The 26,165-nt window shown below is 38.9% G+C and overlaps 1 protein-coding gene across 5 annotated transcripts in view; it reads left to right on the top strand.

Moving 5' to 3' along the window:
• The window catches only part of LOC140736770 (ecotropic viral integration site 5 protein homolog), a 270,604-nt gene that overhangs the window by 73,700 nt on the left and 170,739 nt on the right, over window positions 1-26,165 (top strand). For all 5 annotated transcript variants that reach the window (XM_073062678.1, XM_073062679.1, XM_073062680.1 and 2 more), the window contains one exon: window positions 24,767-24,956. In XM_073062678.1, coding sequence (XP_072918779.1) covers window positions 24,767-24,956 — 190 coding nt within the window. The remainder of the gene's footprint in view (window positions 1-24,766; window positions 24,957-26,165) is intronic.

The following is a 26,165-nucleotide window of genomic DNA, read 5'->3' as shown; positions in this document are numbered from 1 at the left end:
ATAACTACTGCGACATTACCTTTGCCACATGCCAATGTTAACTCCCTATTCAACTTGCACCCAATATCCATGCTACTGTTTTGTGGCCTGTAGACAACACCCATTTGGGTCCTTTTGCCCTTACTGTTCCTCAGTTCTATCCACACAGACTCTACTTCTCCTGACCCTATGTCCCCCCCTTGCAAAGGACTGAATCTCATTCTTCACCAACAGGGCTACCCCACCCCCTCTGCCCACGTTTCTGTCCCTACGATAGCACATATACCCTTGTACATTCATTTCCCAGGTCTGATCTCCCTGCAGCCGTGTCTCCGTTATCCCAACAACATCATAGTTACCCATTCGCACCTGAGCTTCAAGCTCATCCGCCTTATTTCTGACACTTCGTGCATTCAGATATCGAATTTTTAGCCCATTTCTCCTCTCTCTGTTTGAATTGCTGCCTATTGTGCTCAACCCAGCTCTCCAAACTCCCATCGGGCTATACGCCCCTAGAATTTTGTTGTCCTTCCTAAATTTACTTATTCTTTCAACACATTTAACTCCATGTTCCGTCAGACCATCCCTCTGTACATGTGTCCTCCTTATCACTTGTTCCACCTCACCTTTCTGTACTACACACTTAATATTCCGGAACCGTATAGTCCCCACCTGTCCTTTATTCTTCCTCTCGCTATCCTCTCTCGCATTCTGGATCCCTGCCCCCTGCAAATTTAGTTTAAACCCCCCCCCCCTCCCAAGAAGCACTAGCAAACTTCCCTGCAAGAATGTTAGTACCGCTCCAGTTTAGGTGTAAACCGTCCCTTCGGAACAGATCCCACTTTCCCTGGAACAAAGCCCAATTATCTACAAACCTGAAGCCCTCCCTCCTGCACCATCCTCTCAGCCACGTATTAATCTTTATAATCTTTCTGTTCCTTGCTTCACTCGCATGTGGCACAGGTAGCAATCCTGAGATAGTTACCCTGGAGGTCCTGCTCTTCAGCTTCGCACCTAACTCCCTGAACTCCCTACGCAGGACCCCCTCACTCATCCTACCTACATCATTGGTCCCTACATGGACCACAACATCTGGATTCTTGCCCTCCCTCTCGAGAATAACCTGCACCCGATCTGAGATGTCTCGGACCCCGGCACCAGGGAAGCAACATACCATCCGAGACTCTCGATCTTCCCCACAAAATCTCCTATCCGCCCCCCTGACTATAGAATCCCCTATCAATACTGCTCTCTTCTCTTCCCTCCTCCCCTTCCTAGTCGAGGGTCCAACCTCAGTGCCAGAGACAGGATCACTGCAGCTTATTCCTGGTAGGTCATCCCCACCAACAGTATCCAAAACAGTATACTTATTTTTGATGGGAACGACCACAGGGGTGCTCTTCTCTCTCTGTCTGCTCCCCCGCCTCTCTTGACTGTCACCCATTTGCCTACCTCCTGTCTTTTCGGTGTGACTACCTCCCGATAACTCTTATCTATCTCTGCCTCTGCCTCCCGAATGATCCGTAGTTCATCCAGCTCCTGCTCCAATTCCCTAACTCGGTCTGATAGGAGCTGCAGCTGGATGCACCTATTGCACGTGTGGTCATCAGGGACAATTGTGTTGACCCTGACCTCCCACATACTGCATACGGAGCACACCACTGCTCTAACTGTCTCCCCCATTACCTGATCCCAGGTTAGTCAGAATAAATGAAAAGCAGGCTTCTTGCCGAAATCCTCTTGCGCCAAAGCCCAGCACTCTGCTCCTGCGCACTCCGCTGCCCGCTCCTGAAAGTGGGTCGCTTTTTAAAGCCCGCGCTCGCCGCTGACGTCACCCGCGCTTGCGCAGCTTTACCTTCCTCCTCAGGTACTCTCCAGGTAGGTCCGAGGGTCTCGGCCTACCTACAACGGCTGATCCTCCGATCCTCCAATCTCCAGTCGTCTCTCGATCATGAGCACTCCTTACTCCCGTTCCGCTGCCCGCACCGACGCTAACAGATGTTAGAGAGTTTTTAAAAAAGTTACTGATAGAATAGAACCGGTACATTTAAATGAGTTCTTAAATTCACTGGTGATTGTATAGTGTTCAATCTCACTTGCAACTCCTCAGTAAATGAAGCAGTTCATAACTGCATTCAACAAGACCAAGGCAGCTTTCAGGCTGGACAGATAAATAGCAAGTAACATTAGAGTCTGCAAAAGTGCCAGACATTGACCATTTTCAATCAAGGTGAATGTATTGGTGGCACGGCCAGCATTACTCTTCTCTCTCTCCGCCCCCCACCCCCCCCCACCCCATCACTTTTCTTTAGTTGACCATTGAGGAACTCAACTGTTTCAGTTGCAAGTGCTGCAGTTACACAAGCTTGTCAGTGGCAGGGTGTCCTGCAGTGAGTAACTTTACTCTTGATGCCCCAGAATATTTCCATCTTCTATAGAGTACATAGGTGCTGACTTTCCACTAAAACATGAAGGTGCATCATCAGAGGTATCTCGGAGTAAAGTATAATTTTTATTAACATTCATTGAAGAAAATGAAAACAATGTATCCTTTCAGGGTACTCAGCAGGGTGGATCTAGAGAGGATGCCCCCTCTTGTGGGAGAACATGGTCATCACCATCTCAAAAGAAAGGCTTCTTTGGGGTAGAGAAGAGGGGATTTTTATCACTGAGTCATAAAGTTTTGGAACTTTGAGTTGCTGAGAAGCAGAATCTTTTGAGGCAGATTATTACAAAGCAAAGATATGAAAGGTGACCACAAGAAGACAGAAATGTGAAGTAAAGATTACAATGACTTCATCAATTCTAGTGACTGGGGGAGCAGGGTCTACTGCTCCACCAAAATGTTACCTTTATAAAATTTTATGTGCTAAGTGGCATTGTATGTTGAGGCAAGAAGGTGAGATGTCACAGGTTTTGATAATGTTGGTTAGAATGTATCTGAAGTTGGAGTCTGTTAAAGCAGATTTCCTGCCTTTATACTTGGGTGACTGAATGTGGTTTAAAGTAGGTGTCAAAGCAGTTTTTTTCAATTACTCCTGATGCACTTACAGTATCTATCATGTTACCATTATCTCTCTCTAATGCTGTGATCTGTGTGATTAATCTCATTTGTGAAGGTGGCATTCACTTTATTGATGTGGAAGAATGCCTCAGTCTTTTCAATAATTTGGTGGTGGCCATTTCTCTTGAGTCCTCTGCTTAAACTTAACAGATCCAGATTTGTAAAGTCATTATCATGTGATGCTAATAATTCCTCTGATAATCTTCCATATCATCTTGACTACTTAAAACTCGACCTATTTGCCAACTTGTAAATGTCTTCTCCAAGATTTACATGGGTGAAATCATCCTCAAGTTACACTAATGTATTCTTTGGCAATCTTTTAGTTGTACCTTTTCCAGATTTCCCAAATGGTAGTTATTTTTGCTGCTTGTTTCTAAAATTACATTCTTTATTACACGTTACACATAATAAGCTTTGAACATAGTCATGATACCCTGGCCCATATTTGTAACACTGGTATATTAGCAGGCAATATAGCAGGATATTGTCAGCCATGTCCTTAATGCTAACTGATTGTCTAGATGTTAAGGTGAGCAAAGCTCCACTGGTTGTGGTAGTTTGTTCTATAGTAATACCGATTGATAAAGGAAAAGAAAAAGCGTGTGATGCAATCTTGGAAGAGCAGCACATTGCCCAGGCTTCTTTGTTATATTCGCGCCCCACTGGAAGTAAGGGTTTGTGTATCACCTTAGAGCAATTGAGTTTCTTTGACTGCTTGATTGAGAGTCAATTTGATATTCAGCCTTAGCATCGTGCATAGGGGGAAGGATAGAATGATCTTTGGAAGCCTTGAAGCCTGGAACAATCTTCATATGCCTTGGATTGGTTGTACTTGAGGGCATCCTCTTCTAAGAAATAAAACCAGAAAATAATTTTTCCAGGGCGCCTAGGGTCGAGTAGCAGCAGTACTCTCAATGGATATGATTAAATATTCTGGTTTCAACCTGATACAGCTAAAAAGCACAACTGCTTCTGAGGGCAGTACAGTCAACAATGATGTCTTAATGCGTTTAAATGAACTATTGCTGCTTAAAACTGATGGAAATAACACTGATTGTGGTCAGAAGCACCCACAGAGGACACCTCGGAGGAAGCACGGGTATAGAGTGGGGTTACAAGTGTGTTTAAGGACACGGGGTTTTAAACTCCCTATACCGACTATCCTGCTGGCAAATGTGCAATCTCTGGTGAATAAAATCAATGATCTCAGAGCTAGGGTGCTGAATCTGAGGGACTTTAGGACCGCGTGTGTCCTTTGTTTCATGGAATCCTGGTTAACCCCTTCTGTACCAGCTGCTGAGATTCAGATCGACGGGTTTACTATACACTGTCAGGATAGATCTATAGAGTCTCTCAAAAGCAGAGGTGGAGGAGTATGCCTCATGATCAATTCTTCTTGGTGCACAAATATATCAGTGATGTCCCAGTTCTGCTCACCAGACCTGGAAAGTGTCATCCTTTTTTACCTACCACGGGAGTTCTCTGGGGTCATTCTGGTAGCAGTTTACATTCCACCTCAGACCAATGTCAAGCAGGCTTCAGATGATTTGAGTAATGGGATCAACATGCACGAAACAGTGTACCCTAACACATTCACCATTGTTTTGGGAGATTTTAACAAGGCCAGCCTGAAAAAAATCACTAAGCAACTACCATCAACAGATCACTTGCAATACCAGAGGAAACAATACACTGGCCCATTGCTACATCACCATCAATAATGCCCACTATGCTATTCCACGCCCTCACTTTGGGAAGTCTGATCACCTGGCTGTACTTCTACTCCCTGAGTATAGGCAGAGACTGAAGACTGCAACACCAGTAGTGAGGACCAAGGAGGTATGGACAAGGGAAGCACAGGAGCACCTACAGGACTGCTTTGAATTGGTGGACTGGACTGTATTCAGGGATTCATCTTCGAAGCTGGATGAGTATGCTGCAGTTGTCACCAACTTCATTAAAACCTGTGTGGATGAGTGTGTGCCTACAAAGACTTGCTGTACATTTGCAAACCAAAAGCCGTGGATGAACCAGGGGGTACGTTGTCTGTTGAAGGCTAGGTCTGTGGCATTCAAGTCTGGCAGCCCAGGCTGTACCAGAAAACTAAGTATGATATGTGGAGGGCTATTTCAAGGGCAAAGAGACAATTTCGAACGAGGTTGGAGGCGACATTGGATGCACGGCAACCTGGCAGGGTCTACAAGACATTACTTCCTACAAAGTGAAACCAAATAGCATGAATGGCAGCGATGCTTCACTACCAGATGAACTCAACACCTTCTATGCACGCTTTGAAAGGGAGAACACAACTACAGCTGTGAAGATCCCTGCTGCACCGGATGACCCTGTGATCTCCACCTCAGATGCCAATGTTAGGCTGTCTTTAAGGAGAGTGAATCCTTGCAAGGCGGAAGGTCTCAGAGGAGTACCTGGTAAGGCTCTGAAAACCTGTGTCAACCAACTGGTGGGAGTATTCAAGGACATTTTCAACCTCTCACTGCTGCGGGCGGAAGTTCCCACTTGCTTCAAAATGGCAACAATTATTCAAGTGCCTAAGAAGAATAATGTGGGCTTCCTTAATGACTATCACCCAGTAGCATTCATATTGACAGTGATGAAATGCTTTGAGAGGTTGGTCATGACTAGACTGAACTCCTGCCTCAGCAAGGACCTGGACCCATTGCAGTTTGCCTATCGCCACAATGGGTCAATGGCAGACACAATCTCAATGGCTCTCCACATGGCTTTAGACCACCTGGACAACACAAGCACCTACGTTAGGATGCTGTTCATCGACTATAGCTCAGCATTTAATACCATCATTATTGAGAAGTTGCAGAACCTGGGTCTCTGTACCTCCCTCTGCAATTGGATCCTTGACTTCCTAACTGAAAGACCATAATCTGTGCAGATTGGTGATAACAAATCCTCTTCACTGATGATCAACACTGGCACACCTCACTGCTCTACTCTATATACACATGACTGTGTGGCTACGCATAGCTCAAATACCATTTATAAATTTGCTTACAATACAACCATTGTTGATAGAAACTCAGATGGAGACGAAAGGGCATTTAGGTATGAGATATGCCAACTAGTGGAGTGGTGTCGCAGCAACAACCTGGCACTCATCGTCAATTAGACAAAAGAGCTGATTGTGGTCTTCAGGAAGAGTAAGATGAAGGAACACATACCAATCTTCATAGAGGGATCAGAAGTGGAGAGAGTGAGCAGTTTCAAGTTCCTGGGTATCAAGATCTCTGAGGATCTAACCTGGTCCCAACATATCAATGTAGTTATAAAGAAGGCAAGACAGCGGCTATACTTTGTTAGGAGTTTGAAGAGATTTGGCATGTCAACAAATATACTCAAAAACTTTTATAGTTGTACCATGGAGAGCATTCTGACAGGCTGCATCACTGTCTGGTATGGAGGGGCTACTACACAGGACCAAAAGAAGCTACAGAAGGTTGTAAATATAGTCAGCTCCATCTTGGGTACTAGCTTACAAAGTACCCAGGACATCTTCAAGGAGCAGTGTCTCAGAAAGGCAGCTTCCATTGTTAAGGATGTCCAGCACCCAGGGCATGGCCTTCTCTCATCAGGTAGGAGCTACAGAAGCCTGAAGGCACACACTCAGTGATTCAGGAACAGCTTCCTCCCCTCTGCCATCCAATTCCTAAATGGACATTGAATCTTTGGATACTACTTCACTTTTTTAAATATACAGTATTTCTGTTTTTGCATGTTTTTGAATCTATTCATAATATGCAATTGATTTTCTTGTTTATTATTATTATTTTAATTTTATTTATTATTATTTTCTCTCTGCTAGATTATGTATTGTATTGAACTGCTGCTGCTAAGTTAACAAATTTCATGTCACATGCCGGTGATAATAAACCTGATTCTGATTCTGAAATACTGTATTGTCTGACCTGTTGATACAGAAAATACTCAATAGGTCAGGCAGTATTTTAGCGAAAGAAGCAAAGTTAATATTTCAAGTCTGAAACCGTTTCTCAGAACAGAGGTTTGGAATTAAAATATTAGCTTTGTTTCTTGTTTCACAGATGTTGCCTGATTTGCATGGCATCATCTTCCTAGCTCCTATCTCGACCCTCTCACCATTTTATGCAGGTTATCTTCCATCTGCACTTTAGAGTGTTTTGATTTGAGGATTTTGATTTCAAACGTAGATCATCTCTTTGCCTCCTCAGATGCTGCTTGACTTGCTAAGACCCTCCAGCAGTTTTGCTCCGACATCTGCTGTCTTTCCTTTCCAGCTCCTGCAGGTTTTGTTTTGATTCTTAAATGTTTGCTTAGAAATGTACTTTCTCAATACTTTTTTATTATCAGCTGTTTGGGAACATGTACTTTTGCCAAAGTAGCTGTGCTTTTTCCCAGTAAGATTAATAATTTACAGGTGTGCAATGCTGAAACCAGTCTTGATTTTTTGGCACTTTCACTTCATATTGTTTCAGGTCTAGCATAATAATATTACTATTACAAGAGAGAAGGTACTCAAAAAGCTGAAAGACTGAGGGGTATACAAGTCACCGGGCCAGATGAACTGCATCCTTGTGTTCTGAAAGAGGTCGCAGTAGAGATTGTGGAGGCATTAGTAATGATCTTTCAAAAATCATTGGACTCTGGCATGGTGCCAGAGGACTGGAAAATTGCAAATATCACTCCATTGTTAAAAAAAAAGGAGTAAGGCAGCAGAAAGGAAATTATAGATCAGTTAGCCTGACCTCAGTGGTTTGGAAGATTTTGGAGTCAGTTGTTAGGATGAGGTGCTGGAGTACTTGGTGACACAGGACAAGACAGGACAAAGTCATCATGGTTTCCTTGAGGTAAAATCTTACTTGATGTACCTGTTGGAATTCTTTGAGGAGGTTACAAGTAGGATAGATAAAAGGGATGCAGTGGATGTTGTATATTTGGACTTTCAGACGACCTTTGATAAAGTGCCACACATGAATTTGTTTACCAATTTAAAAGCCCATGTCATTACAGGAAAGTTATTGGCAAGGTTAAAGCATTGGCTGATTGGTAGGAGGCAGCAAATGGGAATAAAAGGATCCTTTTCTGGTTGGCTGACAGTGTCTAGTAGTGTTCCGCAAAGGTCAATGTTGGGACCATTTCGTTTTATGCTGTATATCAATGATTTAGATGATGGAATAGATGGCTTTGTTGCCAAGTTTGCAGATGATACGAAGATTGGAGAAGGGGCAGGTAGTTTTGTGGAAATGGGTAGGCTGCAGAAGGAATTAGACAGATTAGGAGAATGAGCAAATGAAATACAATGTTGGAAAATGCATGGTCATGCACTTTGCTAGTAGAAATAAATATGCAGATTATTTGCTAAATGGGGCAAAAGTCCAAAAATCGGAGATGCAAAGGGACTTGAGAGTCCTTGTGCAGAACACCCTAAGGTTTAACTTGCAGGTATAGTCAGTGGTTAGGAAGATAAATGCAATGTTAGCGTTCATTTCAAGAGGTCTAGAATATAAGAGCAGGGATGTGATGCTGAGGCTTTATAAGTATTGTGAATAGTTTTGGGCTCCTCATCTAAGAAAAAATGTGCTGGCATTGGAGAGGGTTCAGAGGAGGTGCTCAAGAATGATTCCAGGAATGAAAGGGTTATCATTTGATAGCTCTGGGTCTGTACTTGCTGGAATTTAGAAGGATGAGGGGGGAATTTATTGAAATCTTTTGAATGTTGAAAGGCCCAGACAGAGCAGATGTAGAAAGGATGATTCCTGTGGTGGGGGAATCTCACCTCAGCCTCAGGATAGAGGGGTGTCCATTTAAAACAGAGAAATTTCTTCAGCCAAAGGTCGGTAAATTTGTGGAATTTATTACCAAATGCAGCTGTGGAGGCCAGGTCATTGAGTGTGTTCAAGGTAGAGCTTGATCATTTTTTGATTGGACGGAGCATTAAGGGTTATGGGGAGAAGGCTGGGGGGGGGGAATGATTGAATGGTGGAGCAGCCTCGATGGGCCAAATGGCCCAATTCTCCTATATTTTATGGTCTTATGATCTTGAATTAGATCATCATTAAACTCAAGGATTCCTAATCACACTTTATCTTTTTCCATTTTCTCCATCATTGCTTCCTTTAATAATAATACACATTCAGCGGATGGGTACTAACTTCTATTTGTGTGCATTATGTAGGATTGTATGCATTCTCGATACTCCATCAATGATGTTGTCCAGACTCCAACCTTTCCACTTGTATGAACTGGTAAATTGATAGTTTTATTAATTTATACACAAGATAAACTGGATTATTATTGTCACATGTACCAAAGCACAGTGAAAACTTTGTTTTGAATGCCATCTACAGAGATCAATCATTATCATTACAGCAGAGCATTGAGGTAGTATAAGGTAAAACAGTAACAAAAGCAGAATAATGTGCAGAGCTGGCCGACCAGGTGCAGGCCATAACTAGGTAAACAGGTCAAAAGTCCATTTTACCGTACGAGGGGACTGTTCAACAGCCTTACAACTGGGATAAAAGTTGTCCTTAATCCTAGTGTATGTGCTTTCAGGTTTTTGTATCTTTTGCCTCTTTTCCATGCTGTTTAGCTCTGACACTGTGTTACAGTGAAAGTTAATCAAAAGAACATTTTGTAAATTATGGAATACCTGGCTGTCTTTAAGAATGCTGGGCATTCAGATCTTTTTGCTATTTTCCCAGCCCTGACTTTAATTGAAGATATACTCATCTTTGTGTATATTGTCCTGATAGATTCTGGTTACCAATACCCATTTCGCTATTCTGCATGTTCTTTTCTCTTTTTGTTAACTTTCTAAATTTACCCCCCCCCCCCCCGCCCAAACCTTTCCCCTGCGTTTTGTTTAAATTTTTTAGACAGAGCACATTATTGAGTTTGCCAGGACACCTGCCAAGTCTGCTGCAAAGGGAACCCATCCAAGCAGAATCACCCCGTCTTTCCCCAGTTCTACATGCAGGGTGGTGGATAGAAGTTTATGGGCTGCCAAAGGCAGTGGTATAATTGCAACATTTGAAAGGTATCTGGGCAGGAAAATGGATAGGAAAGGGTTAGACGGATCTGGGCCAAAATCAGCCAAATGGGATTAGAGTGGGAGGATACCTTGGTCATCATGAATGAGTTGAGCAGAAGGACCTGGTTCTATGCTGTCTATGTGTCTACTCTCTTGAGTTCCTTTGAAATCTTACTGTAATTTAATGAATAGGTTACCATCAAATCAGATATGTTTGATGTAGTTTTATGCAGTGGTTTGAGCAGCAGAGTGCCTCTCTTCCATTTAATCCTCTTTCATTTGAGCTGATGCATAACACAACTTCATCCCTGTGAATAAAGTGATTTTTCTACATTACCAATGTGCAAATGTATTCTTTCTTTAACTTCGAATTACAGGCAGTATGGCAGAGATAGTCTTACATGATTGTTTATTATATTTGAAGCAAGACTTGCTGTTACGTAACCTCTCTTGCAACATAATTACTTTCTAGTCTGCATACTAGTTCTCTGTGTGTTCTGGTACAAGTACATTCAGATCACTCTGAACAGCAGTTTCATATCATTTAAATATTATGCTTTGCTCTAATGGTTTGGTCATTGCAGCTCAGAACAAAATACTCTTTCGGGGATCTGCCATTATTTGATTAAAGCAGTTGTGGATAAATTTTCCAAGTTTTGGGTGGCTAAGATTTGAAGCTCCTCCTCATCATAGTTCTTCCTACTAGACTCAAAAAATTAAACTCATCACTGACCACAGTTATGCAAGTCCAGATATTTCCATGTGGTTCTGGAACATGATTCATGCTATGAAAAAGTATTCTTTATGCTATACCAAGTGCTCATGTACTTCACTCCCAACCATTGCTATTTTGAGTTTGAATCAATTGAACAGCTAATGAAATAGCCCACCATATTTTCCTGGGATTTTTCTGTTCTATTTCAATTTCATTTAAATTAATCAAAGTTAAAAGTAAATGTATTATCACAAGTACATATATGTATCCATATACAACCCTGAGATACATTTTCCAGTGGACATTCACAGTACATTTGAGAAACACAATAGAGTCAATGAAAGGCTGCACCCAACAATACAGACCAACAACCAATGTGCCAAAGATAAAAAGCTCTGCAAATACAAAAATAAATAAACAATAAATATCGAACATGAGATGAAGAGTGATAGTGAGTTTAGTGAGTGAAGTTATCCTCTCTGGTTTAAGACCCTGATGGTTGAGGGATAATAACTGTTCCCAAACCTGGTGGTGTGGGTTCTGAGGCTCCTCTACTTTGTTCCTGATTGCAGCAGTGAGAGGAGAGTGTGGCCTGAACGCTAGAGGTAGATGCTACCTTCCTGTGACAGAGCTCCTCAATTGTGAGTAGGGCTTTACCTGCGACATTTTAGCCAGAGAGTAGTGAATCCATGGAATGCTCTACCACAGACCGCAGTGGGGGCCAAGTATGTGGGTATATTTAAGGCAGAAGTTGATCGTTTCCTGATCGGTCAGGGCATCAAAGGATATAGGGTTGAGTGGGATCTGCGATCAGCCATGATAGAACGGCAGATCAGACTCGATGAGCTGAATGGCCTAATTAGGCTCCTTTGTCTTAAGGTCTTACGAACTGGGCCATATTCACTACTTTTGGAAGGCGTTTCCATTCAAGGCTATTGATATTTCCATGCCAGGCTGTGATGTAACCAGGCAATATTCTCTCACTGTCCAGATGTTCTAGTATTGAGTAAAGAGCTAATGAAATGCCATCTGCCATTGACCTACTGTGACAGTATATCTTCAGTGTAGTAGATTGCATCTTATTTTCTGAGCCAGCACGTGAAGAGGAAAATTCTGATTTCTAAAATGTGTTCTCTAGTTACTCATTAGTAGATCCACTTATGTGACCTTGCTGACTTGGTAGAAATTTTGATTGTACTGGTGCAAGAGTTTTAAAGGTGATACATTTGGCTTTTCAAAAGATTTAGAGAGGTACATCAACATACTGAACTAAATGTCTGATTTTCCAGGAAAGTCAGCAGTCAAGTCATTTCCATGATGATGGACACTGTAAGTGGAACAGATGTACACTTGATGCAACACTATTCTAAAATAAAAATAGATGGCAGTTAAAATGCACACCAGGTCAGATATATTTAAAGAGATAGGTTCAATATTTTAGTTGATGACCTTTCTCGGAAAGGAGAGTCTTAATGTGTAACTTGTTTTCAATAAGTACATCTATGCTAAGTGATAGGAAGGGAAGATTAAATGATAAGGATGTTGCCTAAAGGCACTTGAGTGTATCCAGTGGATATGCAAATAGGAATAGGTGGATCATTTCTATAGTGGTTGTCCGAAAGCCAAAGTGCACCGTTGCTGCAGAATTGTAAGCATTAATAATGAGTTTGGGTGGAGAGAGAACAATTTTTATACAGTTTGAAAATGGACCTTTAAGCAAACATAATCTACTTCAAACACCAATTTACACTCGCGTTACTCCCTCCATGGCCTCCATTTATCTTCAGACGAGGTTAATTTACAGCGGGCAATTAACCTAATAACCTGCACCTTTTGAGTTGTGGCAAGGAACACACACAAAAAAACCCCCACAGAGTCACAGGGAGAACTTGCGAACTCCCACAGATGATACTGGAGATAAGGATTGAAGTCAGTTGCTGGAATTCTGAGCAAGTATCTCTGGTGGTTGAACCTCATGTTGACAAATTAAAAAAAATAATACTCAGATAGCTCTTGGCTTGCTAAGACTGGTTATTTCTACTTTGGGATATTACCTGATTCTGCCTAATTGTCAACTCACCAGTAGCCAAAATCCTAAACCATACCAGAGCTGAAGATTTAGTTGGTGTCCATTTTTGCACTTTCCATGGAAGTCTGCCTGTGAAATAACTTGCAAGAGATTCTGTTTGCTTGTTATCTCTGCCTCCTAGTTAAACAATAGCTCTTTTTAAAATTATCATCCTCATATTAAAAACCTCCATGGCCCTTTACCTATCTGATCTTCGTTAGCCACATAGATCTCCTTAATATCTGCAGTCCTTTAATCTGAATACTGAATGCTTATCAGCCAGAAATTGGGGTACATATTGGTACCAACAACACAAGTAGAAAAAGGGTGGAGATCTTGAAGAATGAATATAGGGAGTTGAGTATGACAGTGGACCGCGGACCGGTACTGGGCCGCAAAGCATGTGCTACTGGGTTGGGAGGAAACAATATGATTTGGCAATATGAAACGATATGAGTCAGCTGTACCATTGCTCATTCCCTGTCACGCTCACTGTTTTTTAAAATAATTTTTTGAATTGAATTTTCAAATAGGTTACAGAAAGAAAAAAAAATTATCAACCCTTCCCCCCTCCCCCAACATATCCCTGTAGAAAGAGAAAAAAAGAGAGAAGAAGAAAGAAAGAAAGAATGCCTGGATATCGGAAGATCCCCACATGCTCCATGGAGTTCATAATAGCTTTAGTATATATATTTATTTCTTTCCCCAGATAACCAATAATTTTATCTTCGGAGCACCTATATATTTAATCCTATCTTTTGTAAATAAGGGCGCCAAATTTTCAGAAATATTTCATATTTATCTCTTAAATTATAAGTAATTTTTTCAAGTGGAATGCAGCTGAAAATTTCCTTCTTCCAACGATCTATACTTAAATATGAATCCGATTTCAAAGTAACTGCAATAGCCTTTTTGGCTACTGCCAATGCAATTTTTATGAATTCTTTCTAATATTTATTCAGTTTGGGTTTCGGTTTTATCCCTTCAATATCGCCTAGTAAAAATAATGTTGGATTATGTGGAAGTTGTGTTCCAATAAAACTCTTAAATTTGTCCAATAAGGTTGAATTTTAAAACAAAACCAAGTAGAGTGTAAAAAAAGTACCAATTTCTTGATTACATCGGAAACATTGATCAGATAAATTTGGGTTTAATTAATTTATTTTTTGTGGTGTAATATATAATTGATGTAAAAATTGTATTGCATTCATCTTAACCGGACATTTGTTATATTTGTCATACTGTCAAGACATAGTCTTGACCAACTTGTTTCTTCAATTTTAATATTCAAATCAGTTTCCCATTTTTGTCTTGACTTATGAATTCCTTGTTTAATTGCCTGTTTTTGAATTAAACTATACATACAAGAAATAATTTTTTTTATTTTTCCTTTTTGAATTAGTTTCTATTTCATTAGGTTTCGGCAATAACATTGTTTGACCCAATTTATCTCTTAAATAAGCCCTTAATTGGAAATAACAAAAAAGAATGTTGTTTGATATTTTGCATTTATTCTTTAATTGATCAAAAGACATTAATACACCTCCTTCAAAACAATCTCCTATATATCTAATCCATTTTTGAAACCAATTGTATAAAAGTTGGTTATCCATTGTAAAAGGAATAAGTTTATTTTGAATTAAAGGTCTCTTTGCTAATAAAGATTTCTTTATCTCATCATCAACATTTATCTTATCCCATAAATCAATCAAATGTTTTAATATAGGAGATTCTTTCTTTTCCCGTATCCATTAGATTCCCACTTATATATAAAATCTTCTGGTATATTTTCTCCTATTTTGTCTAGTTCTATTCTAATCCATGCCGGTTTATCTTCATCAAAAAAAGATGCAATGAATCTAAGTTGATTTGTTTTATAATAATTCTTAAAGTTTGGAAGATACTTTTATATCAAATACTTTTTCAAATGATATTCTTGACATCTTACCTTTCCGAAGGAACTTCCTCACATATTTATTTAACTTTTGAAAAAACTTCTGCGGTAATTGTATTGGTAGTGTTTGGAATAAATATTGTAATCTAGGGAATATATTCATTTTTACAGCATTTACTCTGCCTACTAATGTTATTGGTAACGTTATCCATTTATCAGGATCTTCTTGATTTTTTTCAATAATGGTAAATAATTTAATTTATATAAATTCTTTATATCATTATCAGCTCTTATACCTAAGTATTTTATACATTTATCGGACATCTAAATTGAGTTATTAGTCAACATTGACTATAATCTCCTTTAGTAAGGGATAGAATTTCACTTTTATCCCAATTTATTTTGTAGCCTGATATTTTCCCATATTCTTCCAATCTAGAAGATAATTTATACAGCGAATGCAATGGGTTTGTTAAATAAAGCAAAACATCGTCAGCAAATAAATTAATCTTATATTCCACACGCAAAATGCTGGTAGAACACAGCAGGCCAGGCAGCATCTATAGGGAGAAGCGCTGTTGACGTTTCGGGCGCTTCTCCCTATAGATGCTGCCTGGCCTGCTGTGTTCTACCTGCATTTTGTGTGTGTTGTTGTTTGAATTTCCAGCATCTGCAGATTTCCTCGTGTTTAATCTTATATTCCTCCTGGTTAACTCTGAAACCCATAATATCTGGGTCCGTTCTAATTAATTCAGCTAATGGTTCTATCGCCAACACAAATAAAGCAGGTGATAATGGACAACCTTGTCTAGTTGACCTTGTTAACTGAAATGATGTTGAAATTTGACCATTTGTCACTACCTTAGCTTTGGGATTAGTATTTAAGGTTTTAATCCATTTTATAAAAGATACTCCTAATCCATATTTTTCCAATACCTTAAATAAAAAATCCCATTCCAATCTATCAAATGCTTTTTCTGCATCTAAGGCAACTGCCACACTCATTTCCTTCCTCTTTTGTGCTAAATGAATTATGCTAAGTAACCGAGTTACATTATCTGCCGATTGTCTATTTTTGATCAATCCTGTTTGATCCATATGTATTAATTTTGATAAGTATTTAGATAATCTATTAGATAAAATTTTTGCTATTTTTTATAGTCGGTATTCAACAAAGAAATAGGTCTATATGATGTTGGCTTTAAAAGATTTTTTTTTGGCAATACTATTAAAATAACTGTCGAAAAAGATTCTGGAAGTTTATGCGTTCTTTCCGCTTGGTATATTAACTCCATAAAAGGAGGAATTAGTAAATCTTTAAACTTTTTATAAAATTCGGGTTGAAAACCATCTTCTCCTGGGGATTTATTACTCTGAAGTGATCCTAGAGCTTCTTCGACCTCTTTTAATGTAAAAGGCATATCTAATCCCTTCTGTTCTTCCGAATTCAATTTTGGAAGAGTTATTTGTGGTAAAAACCTTTCTATCTCGACATTATCATTTTGTGATTCTGATTGGTACAGTTCAAAATAAAAATTCTTAAAAGTTTCATTAATTTCTAAAGGTTTATAAGTAATTTTATTTACACTTGTTCTAATTGCATTTATTATTTTGGAAATCTGGTCTGTTTTTAACAGCCAAGCAAGAATCTTGTGTGATCTTTCACCTAGTTCATAATATCTCTGTTTAGTTCTCATAATTGCTTTTTCTGTACGGTATGCCTGAAGTGTATTATATTGTAACTTCTTGTTAACAAGTTGTCTTCGTTTTTCTTCTGTCATATATCTTTGAGATTCTTTTTCTAATTTTATAATCTCTTTTTCCAATTGATCTATTTCTACCATATATTCCTTCTTAATTTTAGAAGTATAACTTATTATCTGGCCTCTCAAATATGCCTTCATTGCTTCCCATACTATAAATTTATCATCAACTGAATGTAAATTTGTATCTAAAAAAAACTGAATCTGCTTTTTCATGAAATCACAAAAATCTTGACGTTTTAATAATATTGAATTAAATCTCCATCTGTAAATTGGTTCCTCTTTATCCATCATTGTCATTGTCAAGGGGGAATGATCTGACAATATTCTTGCTTTATATTCCATATTTTTCACTCTGTCTTGAATATTCATTGATAATATGAAAAAATCTATTCTTGAATAAGTTTTATGTTTATTTTAATAAAATGAGTAATCTCTTTCTTTTGGATTAATTCTTCTCCATATTTAAATCTTTCATCAATGATAAAGTTAATTTTGCTACTTTTGATTTTGTAACAACCTTTGTTGATCTATCTAAAACTGGGTCTAGACAAAAATTAAAATCTCCACCTAGTAATATTTTGTCATGTGCGTAGCCAAATTCAAAAAGGCCTCTTGTATAAATTTTACATCATTTTCATTTGGTGCATAAATATTCTTAAGAGTCCATAGTTCTGAAAAAAATTAACAATGTATAATTACATATCTCCCCGCAGAATCAATTAATACATTTTGTATTTTAATTGGTAAAGTTTTATTAACCAAAATGCAACTCCCCTCGCCTTTGAATTAAATGAAGCTGCAATAACATTTCCGACCCAATCTCTGTTTACTTTCTGATGTTCTATCTCTGTTAAGTGTGTTTCTTGTAAAAAAAAAGCTATATCTATTTTCATTTTCTTAATGTATGTTAAAATTCTTTTTCCTTTCACCGGTCCATTAAGCCTATTAACATTAAAACTTAAAAAATTCAGTAAATTAGTCATTATTTTTAACAAGGTTACTCCAATCTATAATAATACCTAACCTTTCAACTTTCGTAGTACTTTGGGGAATCTTTTTAGAATTCTTCATGTTCCTATGTGTCTCCCCCCCCGAATGTCCAGGCAAAGAAAGAAAGATAAAAGAAAAATAGATTACAAAGAAAAAAAATAACAAAATACCCTCCTGCTAATGTTGTGAATAAAAAAAAAACACAACATTACCCCCCTCCGTTGTACGGGTCATGGCAATTGCCATGATTACACACGTGAATCCCTTAGCAATCGATCTGAAGTTCCCCCAGCTCCCCCGTAACATAAAAAAGTATATATAAGAGAAGAAAAAATATTATCACTACTCTCGATTAATATTTATCAAATTTTTACCTTTCTCCCCCCTGTGTCATATAATTAAGAATATATTTAAATATTCTTCTGTCCTTAAACATCCATCAACTCCATTTACTGTCCCTGTCTTCATCTTTAATCTGTTTCACTTTTAAATCTTTGGCTGTGGTTAGCAAATATTTGGGAGTTCTTGTGCAAATTCTTCCGCATCCCGATAATCAGTAAAAAATCCGTCATCCAAAAAATTTATCAGGGTTGCTGGGTGACACAATATAAATTTATAACCCTTTTCCCATAAAACTTTTTTTGCTGGGTTAAGTTCCTTCTTTCTCTTCAAAAGGTCATAACTTATATCAGGATAGAAAAGAACTGTTTTCCCTTCTATCATCAATGGCCCATTTCTCTTTCTGGCATGCTGGGCAGCGGCCTTCAGGATCATCTTGATATCTTAAGCATTTTATCAAGATTGATCGTGGGATTTGATCAACTTGAGGTCTTGGTCTTAAGGCTCTGTGAGCCCTTTCAATTTCAATTAACTGGGTTCCTTCTTCCATTTCCAAACTTTCCGGAATCCATTTTTGAATAAAATTTATTAGATCCTCTCCCTCTATACCTTCTTTAAGTCCAACAATCTTAATATTATTTCGTCTGCTAAAATTTTCAAGTACATCCACTTTTTCCAACAACCGTTTTCTTTCTGATGTCCAGGCAGAAATATTATCTTCCATTTTATTCACTCTATCAATAGTGTCTCCCATTGTTTCTTCCAAGTTTTTAATTTTCTTGTCCATTTTATCCTGTCTTTTCATCATTTTATCAAACATAATCTTCATATTTTTAATATCTTTTTTATTACTTTTAATGCTTTTAATTCATGCATTATTTGCACCAAAGTTTTTTTTAATGTTTCCAATATCACCTCCAACCTCTTCCTGTTGCTCTTCTTTGTTTGTCTCTTCATCTTCGTCTGATTTATCCAGAGAATCTGATTCCACCTCATATTCACTTTCACTTTCAGTTCCGATCGTAGCTGGGATTTGTAGTTTGGGTTGCTCATGCCCCTTCCTTCATGCATGCGCAATTCCTGTTGCTCTTTTTTTTGGGAAACGGTTGATGTTGCCGCAGTTTCCTGTTCTGTATCGCCGGAGGTAAAGTGCACTTGAGCTCGAGGCTCTTTCATGGTGGCCAGCCTTGATTCTTTTCCAACTTGTGTTGTCTTCAAAGTAGTAGTTTTCTTCTGCTTCTGTTTAGGAGGCATATCTTAAGACAATCCTGAGTAGTTTATAAGTAATTTTTAAAAAGTATTTACTAACTTTTCTTCACTTAAACATTATTTTACTGTTTTTTTACGGGAGAGCTGGATTTCCACGTCTCGATCCTACATCATCACGTGACGTCCCCCTCACGCTCACTGTTGAACTTGAACGTAGGCAAGGTCATCAGGCACCTAAACACAGTGATACCCTCGCGCCAGGGATCACTGGTTGGCCTCGGGTAAACAGCCGTCTTGTGCGGCCGGTGAGAAGTGCCGTTGCTACTGGCCTGGAGCGCGGACAGATTGGCACTGCCTCTAAACCTGTTTAGCACACCGAATGTTTGTGGGGAACCAAGTGCTAAAATATTCGCAGACGACCTAATTCGGGCTTAGGATTTCGTAAGTAGCAGGGTAGCTACCACGCTGCGATCTACTGAAAGTCATCCCTCGAGCCAAACTTTTGTCAGCCGATAAATCCTACCTACCTACAAGGGGGGGGGGGGGGGGCGGGGCGGGGCGTGCACGCGCCCTGTTGCACTCCTCGCTCGGTTGATCACTCTCTCTGGACTGCGACCGCCACGGCCTCGGTACGGGGACCTCCGGCCCTTACCTTGTCCTCTCACTGGTGTGTTGCAATGATTTTAAATGTTTGTATGAGGAAAATATGTGCTGTGTGTTTAATATCCAAACATTACTTAAAATGTTATGATGCTATTGACTTATAAGTGAGTTATAATTGACTTATCACTATATTCATGCGAGGAAAATATGCGCTGTGTGTTTAATATTAAATTTGTTAGGTAAACCCATTTAGAAACAAAATTGAGTGTATTAGCTACTTATAAGTGACTTGTAGTTGACTTAACACTTATATTCCAGTAGCAATTAACCCCTCCCCCCACCCGTCGGCCAGTCTGCCAGAATATTGTCAATATTAAACGGGTCCGTGGTGCAGAAAAGGTTGGTGACCTCGGGGGTATGAGGCTGAGAAGCAGGACATCCAGGGTAGTAATCTTTGGATTTCTCCTTGTGCCACTTACCAGTGAGGATAAGAATAGGATGATTTGATTGAATGTGTACTGAGGATTTGGTGCAGTGGGCAGGGTTTCAGATTCCTGGACTATAGAGATCTCTTCTGGGGAAGTTATGACCTGCATAAAAAAGGTTGAATTACACCTGAGCCTGAAGGGGACCGATATCCTTGCGGGCAGGTTTGCTAGATCTGTACGTGAGGGTTTAAACTAATTTTGCAGGATGGGAAGCCAAATGATAGGACTAAGAATGGGGCAGTTGGTATACAAGTTGAGGAAGTGTTTAATAAGTCTGAGGAAGAACAGGCAGATGATAGGGCAAATTTGCAGTAAGTGGGATGAGTTGAAGTGCAACCTGGAGGCAAAATCAAAAAGGGTGATGAATACAGGGCTGAAGATGTTGTATTTGAGTACATGAATATTTCAATATTTGATTTGCTAACATCCAAGGATACACCTTGTATCAAAAAGGACAGACATGTAAGTGGAGGGGTTGTTGGTTAAAAAAAAAATGGAATCAAATCCTTAGAGGTGACACAGGATCAGAAGATATAGAATCCTTGTGGGTAGAGTTAAGAAATTACATGGGTAAAAAGACCCTGAAGTGAATTGAATTGACTAATACTTACATCTTTTATATACATGGGAGTTACATACAGAGCTCTAAACAGCAGTAAAAATGTGGTCTACAAATTACAAGGGCAGATAGAAGATGCATGTCCAAAAGGCAATGTTATGATAGTGATGGGGATTTTCATATGCAGGTAGATTTGGGAAAATCAGGTTGGTGCTGAATCCCGAGAAAGAGAATTTATAGAATGTCTACAAGGTGGCTTTTTAGAGTATCTGTTGGTCAAGTCCACGGGGGTGGGGAGGAGGCAATTCTGGATTGGTTGTGTAATGAGCCAGATTTGATTAGGGAGCTTTAGGTAAAGGAGCCCTTAGGAGACACAGATCAGAACGAGATTTCACCTTGCAGTTTGAAAGTGAGAAGATAGAAGTCAGATGTACAGTATCAGTATTACAGACATGTAAAAGCAATTACGGAAGCAAAAGAGAGGAACTAGCCAAAATTGATTGGAAGGGGACACTAGCAGGGATGGCTGTTGGACAGTAATGACTAGAGTTTCTAGGGGCAATTCAGTAGGCGCAGGATTGATTCATCCCAAAGATTAAGAAGTATTCTAAAGGGAGGATGTACAACCATAGCTGATAAGAGAAGTCAAAGACAGAATAAAAGTAAAAGAGAGTGGATAAAATATTGCAAAAATTAGAGGATTGGGAAACTTTTTACAACCAACAGAAGGCAACTAAAAAAGACATAAGGAGAAAATAGATGAGATATGAAGGTAAGCCAGCCATTAATATAATAGACTACAAAAAGTTTTTTTTCAAAAATATAGAGTAAAAGAGATGCAAGAATGAATTTTTGACCACAAGAAGGTAATGCTGTTGAGATAATAATGGGGACAAGGATATGGCAGACGAACTTACAAAGTATTTGCCGTCAGTCTTCACTGGAAAGGATGCGCTATATGCCAGAAGTTCGAGTATGTTGGGCCAGATGTGAGTGTGGTTGCTATTACTAAGGAGCAGGTACATGGGAAGCTGAGAGGTCTGAAGATGGATAAGTCACCTGGATCAGATGGACGACATCCCAAGGTTCTGAAAGAGGTAGCTGACAAGATTGTGGAGGCCTCTGTAGTGATCTTAAAAGAATCACTAAATTCTGGAATGGTTCTGGAGAAATGGAAAATTTCAAATGTCTCTCCGCTCTTTGAGAAGGGAGGGAGGCAGAAGAAAGGAAACTATAGGCCATTTAGCCTGACCTCAGTGGTTGGGAAGATGTGGAGCCCATTATTAAGGGTGATGTTTTGGGGTACCTGAAAATGCATGATAAAATAGGCCAAAGTCAGCATGGTTTCCTTAAGGGGAAATCTTGCCTGATAAATCTGTTGGAACTCTTTGAGGAGATAACAGACAGAATAGGTAAAGGAGAGTCAATGGCTGTTGTTTATTTGGACTTTCAGAAGGCCTTTGACAAGGTGCCAAACAGAATTCACTCAGTCGATCAGGTGGCATACATGGAAAGGAAGCAGAGTTAGCATTTTATTGAATGAACTAGAACTCTAGAGGCTTTAACATGAAATGTAACTCTGTTTCCATCACTGGCTGTTATGATTTTCAGTTTCTGGCATTTGCAGTTTTTATTTTCCTGATGGGAAATGTAACGCATACAGTACGAGGCTTTACTGAGGTAGTGGAAAGCAGAAGGTGGGATCATCAGTGTAACACAGACTTAAACTGAGAATGAAACGGTGTCCTTTACAATGTAAAGGTGGATGGAACTGTTTAGATACTGCTCTGGACATTAATTGGCAGGAAGGCCTTGAAAATAAATGGGGGGGGGTGGTGTGGGAAGAGAAGAGGGAATAGATGTGGGTAGACTATTCGAATGAGTGAGAAGGGTAGACATTGAGAACGAAGTTGACCAAATCTTTCAGATTAGTGAGTAAAAGATACGACAATACACAAATCATCAAAATCTTCAAAAAAGATTGAGGGAAGGAACATTAGGTTTACTAAAAAGTGTATTAGATCATTTTAAAAGCTTGCATTCTTTGGCAACTTTTTTTGGGGCAATTGAAGTGGAGATTGCTTGTTATACAAGGAAGCCCAGGTAGTAAAATGTGAATGTGGAGAAAACTAATTAATTCTTGGTGGTGTTGACGGGGTGTGGGTGTTGTTCTTGGGCTGTTATTTTTTGGGTTGAAGTTATAGAGGCATATTTGTTAAAATATCTTTTTCTTATGAGATTCGTACCAAGTGCTGAAAAACATTTAATGTTTTATTGTTTCATTTAAGACTTGCCATCTCATTTCTGCAAGTAAACTGAACTTGCTCCATATTAGTGGTACACAATGAATAAAGTTTGCACAATGGAAGGGAGTAGATTACCATTTTAGTTTAGTTTTATTGTATCATTGACATTTTGAAATACAATAAAAGTTCTTAACACAACATACAAAACATGTTGGAATGTGCAAAGCAGTATTTCTGATTGTGTGAACTTGTGTGTAAGGGAGTCTAAGTAAACCCCCATTAATGAAGTTAATTTTTTTCTGTTGAAGTTGAATCAAAAGATGTTTGTTTTATGTAACGCAAATACATCTAAAAAGGTTTTAATAATTGAGTGTTAAACTGCTCTATTAAAAATGCAGGAGAGGACTTGAAACATCTCAGATTCAGATTCAGTTTATTGTCATTTAGAAACCACAAATGCAATGCAGTTAAAAAATGAGACAACGTTCTCCGTAATGATATCACAAAAAAAGCACATGACAAAACAGACCACACAAGAAAAACTACATAATGTTTGGTAATCCGCAATCCAGAGTCCGGAGAGGCTACTGTGTATTGATATCGCGCTACCATCTTAGCACGTTCCCCGGAAAGGAACTCCAAATCCATCAGACAAAACAAGATTACCCAGACACACCAAGTCAAGAGACCAGCACTACCACCCAACAAACCAAAAACCTACACAAAACCACATAGTTATAGTTAATGTTTAGTTGCAACAGTGCAGACAATACCATAATTGATAAAAGCCTGACAAAAATCACATAATTATAACACTTAGTTACAACAGTGCAGACAATACCATAATTGATAAAAGACTAACTGACAAAAACCACATAATTTAACATATAGTTCCAACAGTGCAAAGCAATACCGTAATCTGATAAAGAGCAGACCATGGCACGGTAAAAAGAAGTCTCAAAGTCCCGATAGCCCATCATCTCACGCAGATGGTAGAAGGAAGAAAAACTCTTCCTGTCATGAACCCCCAGCACCACAACCTTGCCGATACAAGCCCCTAGAAGCACCTGACCACAGCCAACTCTGAGTCCGTCCGAAAACTTCAAGCCTCTGACCAGCTCTACGACACCGAGCGCCATCTCTGCACATCTTGATTTGCTGTTAGTAGCCAGCTGTCTGCAAGCAAGGTGTCCTGGTATAATCCTTCATTCTTCAAAATGTGCTTATTGTCCATGTAAGGAGCAGCCTTAAATTGTGTGCTGCTGGTGATATGACCTTGTACCCTTCCCAAATAAGCCTTTGTAAGTTTAGAAATGTAGTAATTGTAGACATTCTGATTGATCCCTCATCTCCAAGATGTTCAGGAAGAGTTTTTTTCCCCTTATTTGTAAGACAACCAGAGATATATATTTACAGTGTCTCATATTTTAAGTGTTGTCTAGTCCTTGTGCTAGTTTATTAATAAATACCTTTCAATTTATTCACATAATTTTTTATTCTTTTCTCCTATTTCTCCTGGTGTCTTTAGCCATCTGGACATGTACAGGCAATATCCAAGGAATAACTTTCTTATATCCAGGCAAATATGGAATACTTATCAAAGTATGACAAAACCATACTTGAATGCTGTCAGACATCTGACATCATGAAAATTACAAGCTGAAATCCTACCCAAATTTAGTAAAGTAACCAATACATACAAAATCTTTTTCATTTGTAAGAATTTTATTTTTGTTGTATTTAAATAATACAGCTTTTTAGATAGATAATTAGAAGTCTACATTATTTATTGGTACAGGCTACTGGAGACTGACAGCAAGTCTATGAAATCTGTAAATGGATCTCGACGCAATAGTGGATCTTCCCTGGTATCCAGTTCTTCTGCCTCCAGTAACCTGAGCCATCTGGAAGAAGATTCCTGGATACTCTGGGGGAGAATTGTTAATGAGTGGGACGATGTACGTAAAAAGAAAGAGAAGCAGATGAAGGTAAATACCATACATCATCTTATCATTACTGTTTAAATTGAAGGATGGAAAGTTACATGACATTTTTGAAAGGCAATACATTTCTGAAGCTGTGGCATCTTTGAAAGTATTTGATTCAGTTTACTAATTTGTATTGCATATATTTGTTGCACTGTTGAAGGACAGTGGTGTTGGAATGTGTTTCTTTTGGTTGCCATCCAACTTGTCCCCAATGGTCTATCAACAGAGTAGGAATGAACAGATACAACTGTGTTGGGTCTCTTGATCCCTTGATGGTAGCTCGACTTCGTTTGGCATACTTCTGAAGCCCTGAATTCAAACAGCTCATGACAAGATAAGGGGTGGAGATGGGGGAGTTGATTGGACCTTCAAAGCTGAGAAACTTTGAGAGCTGATTAATATTACTTCTCAAAAATAACTAAAAACTATTAAATGATTTTAATAAGTACTCTTTAAAATGCATTAAAGATGTCTGAATTTTTACAATGGAAAATATAAAGAAAATGATTGTCTTTCTTGGCCTAATTAGCAGTTTGGGAATTTCCACTAAAATAAATGGGAATTATAGGTCTTTGCAGACTCTGATGGATTCCCTGGTGCAAAGTTGGGGAATCCCAGCACACTTGGATTTCTCTGTTAGACTTCATGTGGAGTGATGTACATGCCAGCATCTGTTGCACAGCTCATCCAGATTTCTGAAGTAGTCATACAAGTCTGGTATGCGTCACTGCAAATGCCTGAACACTGGAGTTTCTGTCTGGAACTTCTCATTACAGTCTACTTAGTTTTGCCTAATCTCATGTAGTGCATTATGCCAGTACTAAATTTCATCCAAATTCTTCTACATTCAACCTTGTGGTACTCTTTAAAAATGAGGACTGTGAATTACTCTTGTGGTAATCTTTAAAAATGGCGATCAAAATTTAACAACAGGTGTTCACTTGGTGGTTTAGGTGTTAGATATTTGAATTAAATTGCAGAAAATGAAAGATACAACATTTGGAAAAAGTTGCAGAGTGGAAATGATCAAACCGAGGTAATTTTATCGCCTTTGACATGAAATTTAGGGCATTTCGTATCCCTCCATTTGGTGCAGTTTAAATTTTCTTCAATGTTGTGGTATTTGGAATTGCCACTGTTACTAAAACTAGTGTAACTCCCCCACTGGGCTCGTATGCAAATTTGGCTCGTTAGGTTCCTCTGCTAATA

The sequence above is a fragment of the Hemitrygon akajei genome, chromosome 12, assembly GCF_048418815.1.
Source record: "Hemitrygon akajei chromosome 12, sHemAka1.3, whole genome shotgun sequence".
Lineage (NCBI taxonomy): Eukaryota > Metazoa > Chordata > Chondrichthyes > Myliobatiformes > Dasyatidae > Hemitrygon > Hemitrygon akajei.
Note: the sequence above shows the minus strand (reverse complement) of the source record. Positions and strands in the feature narration are given on the sequence as shown.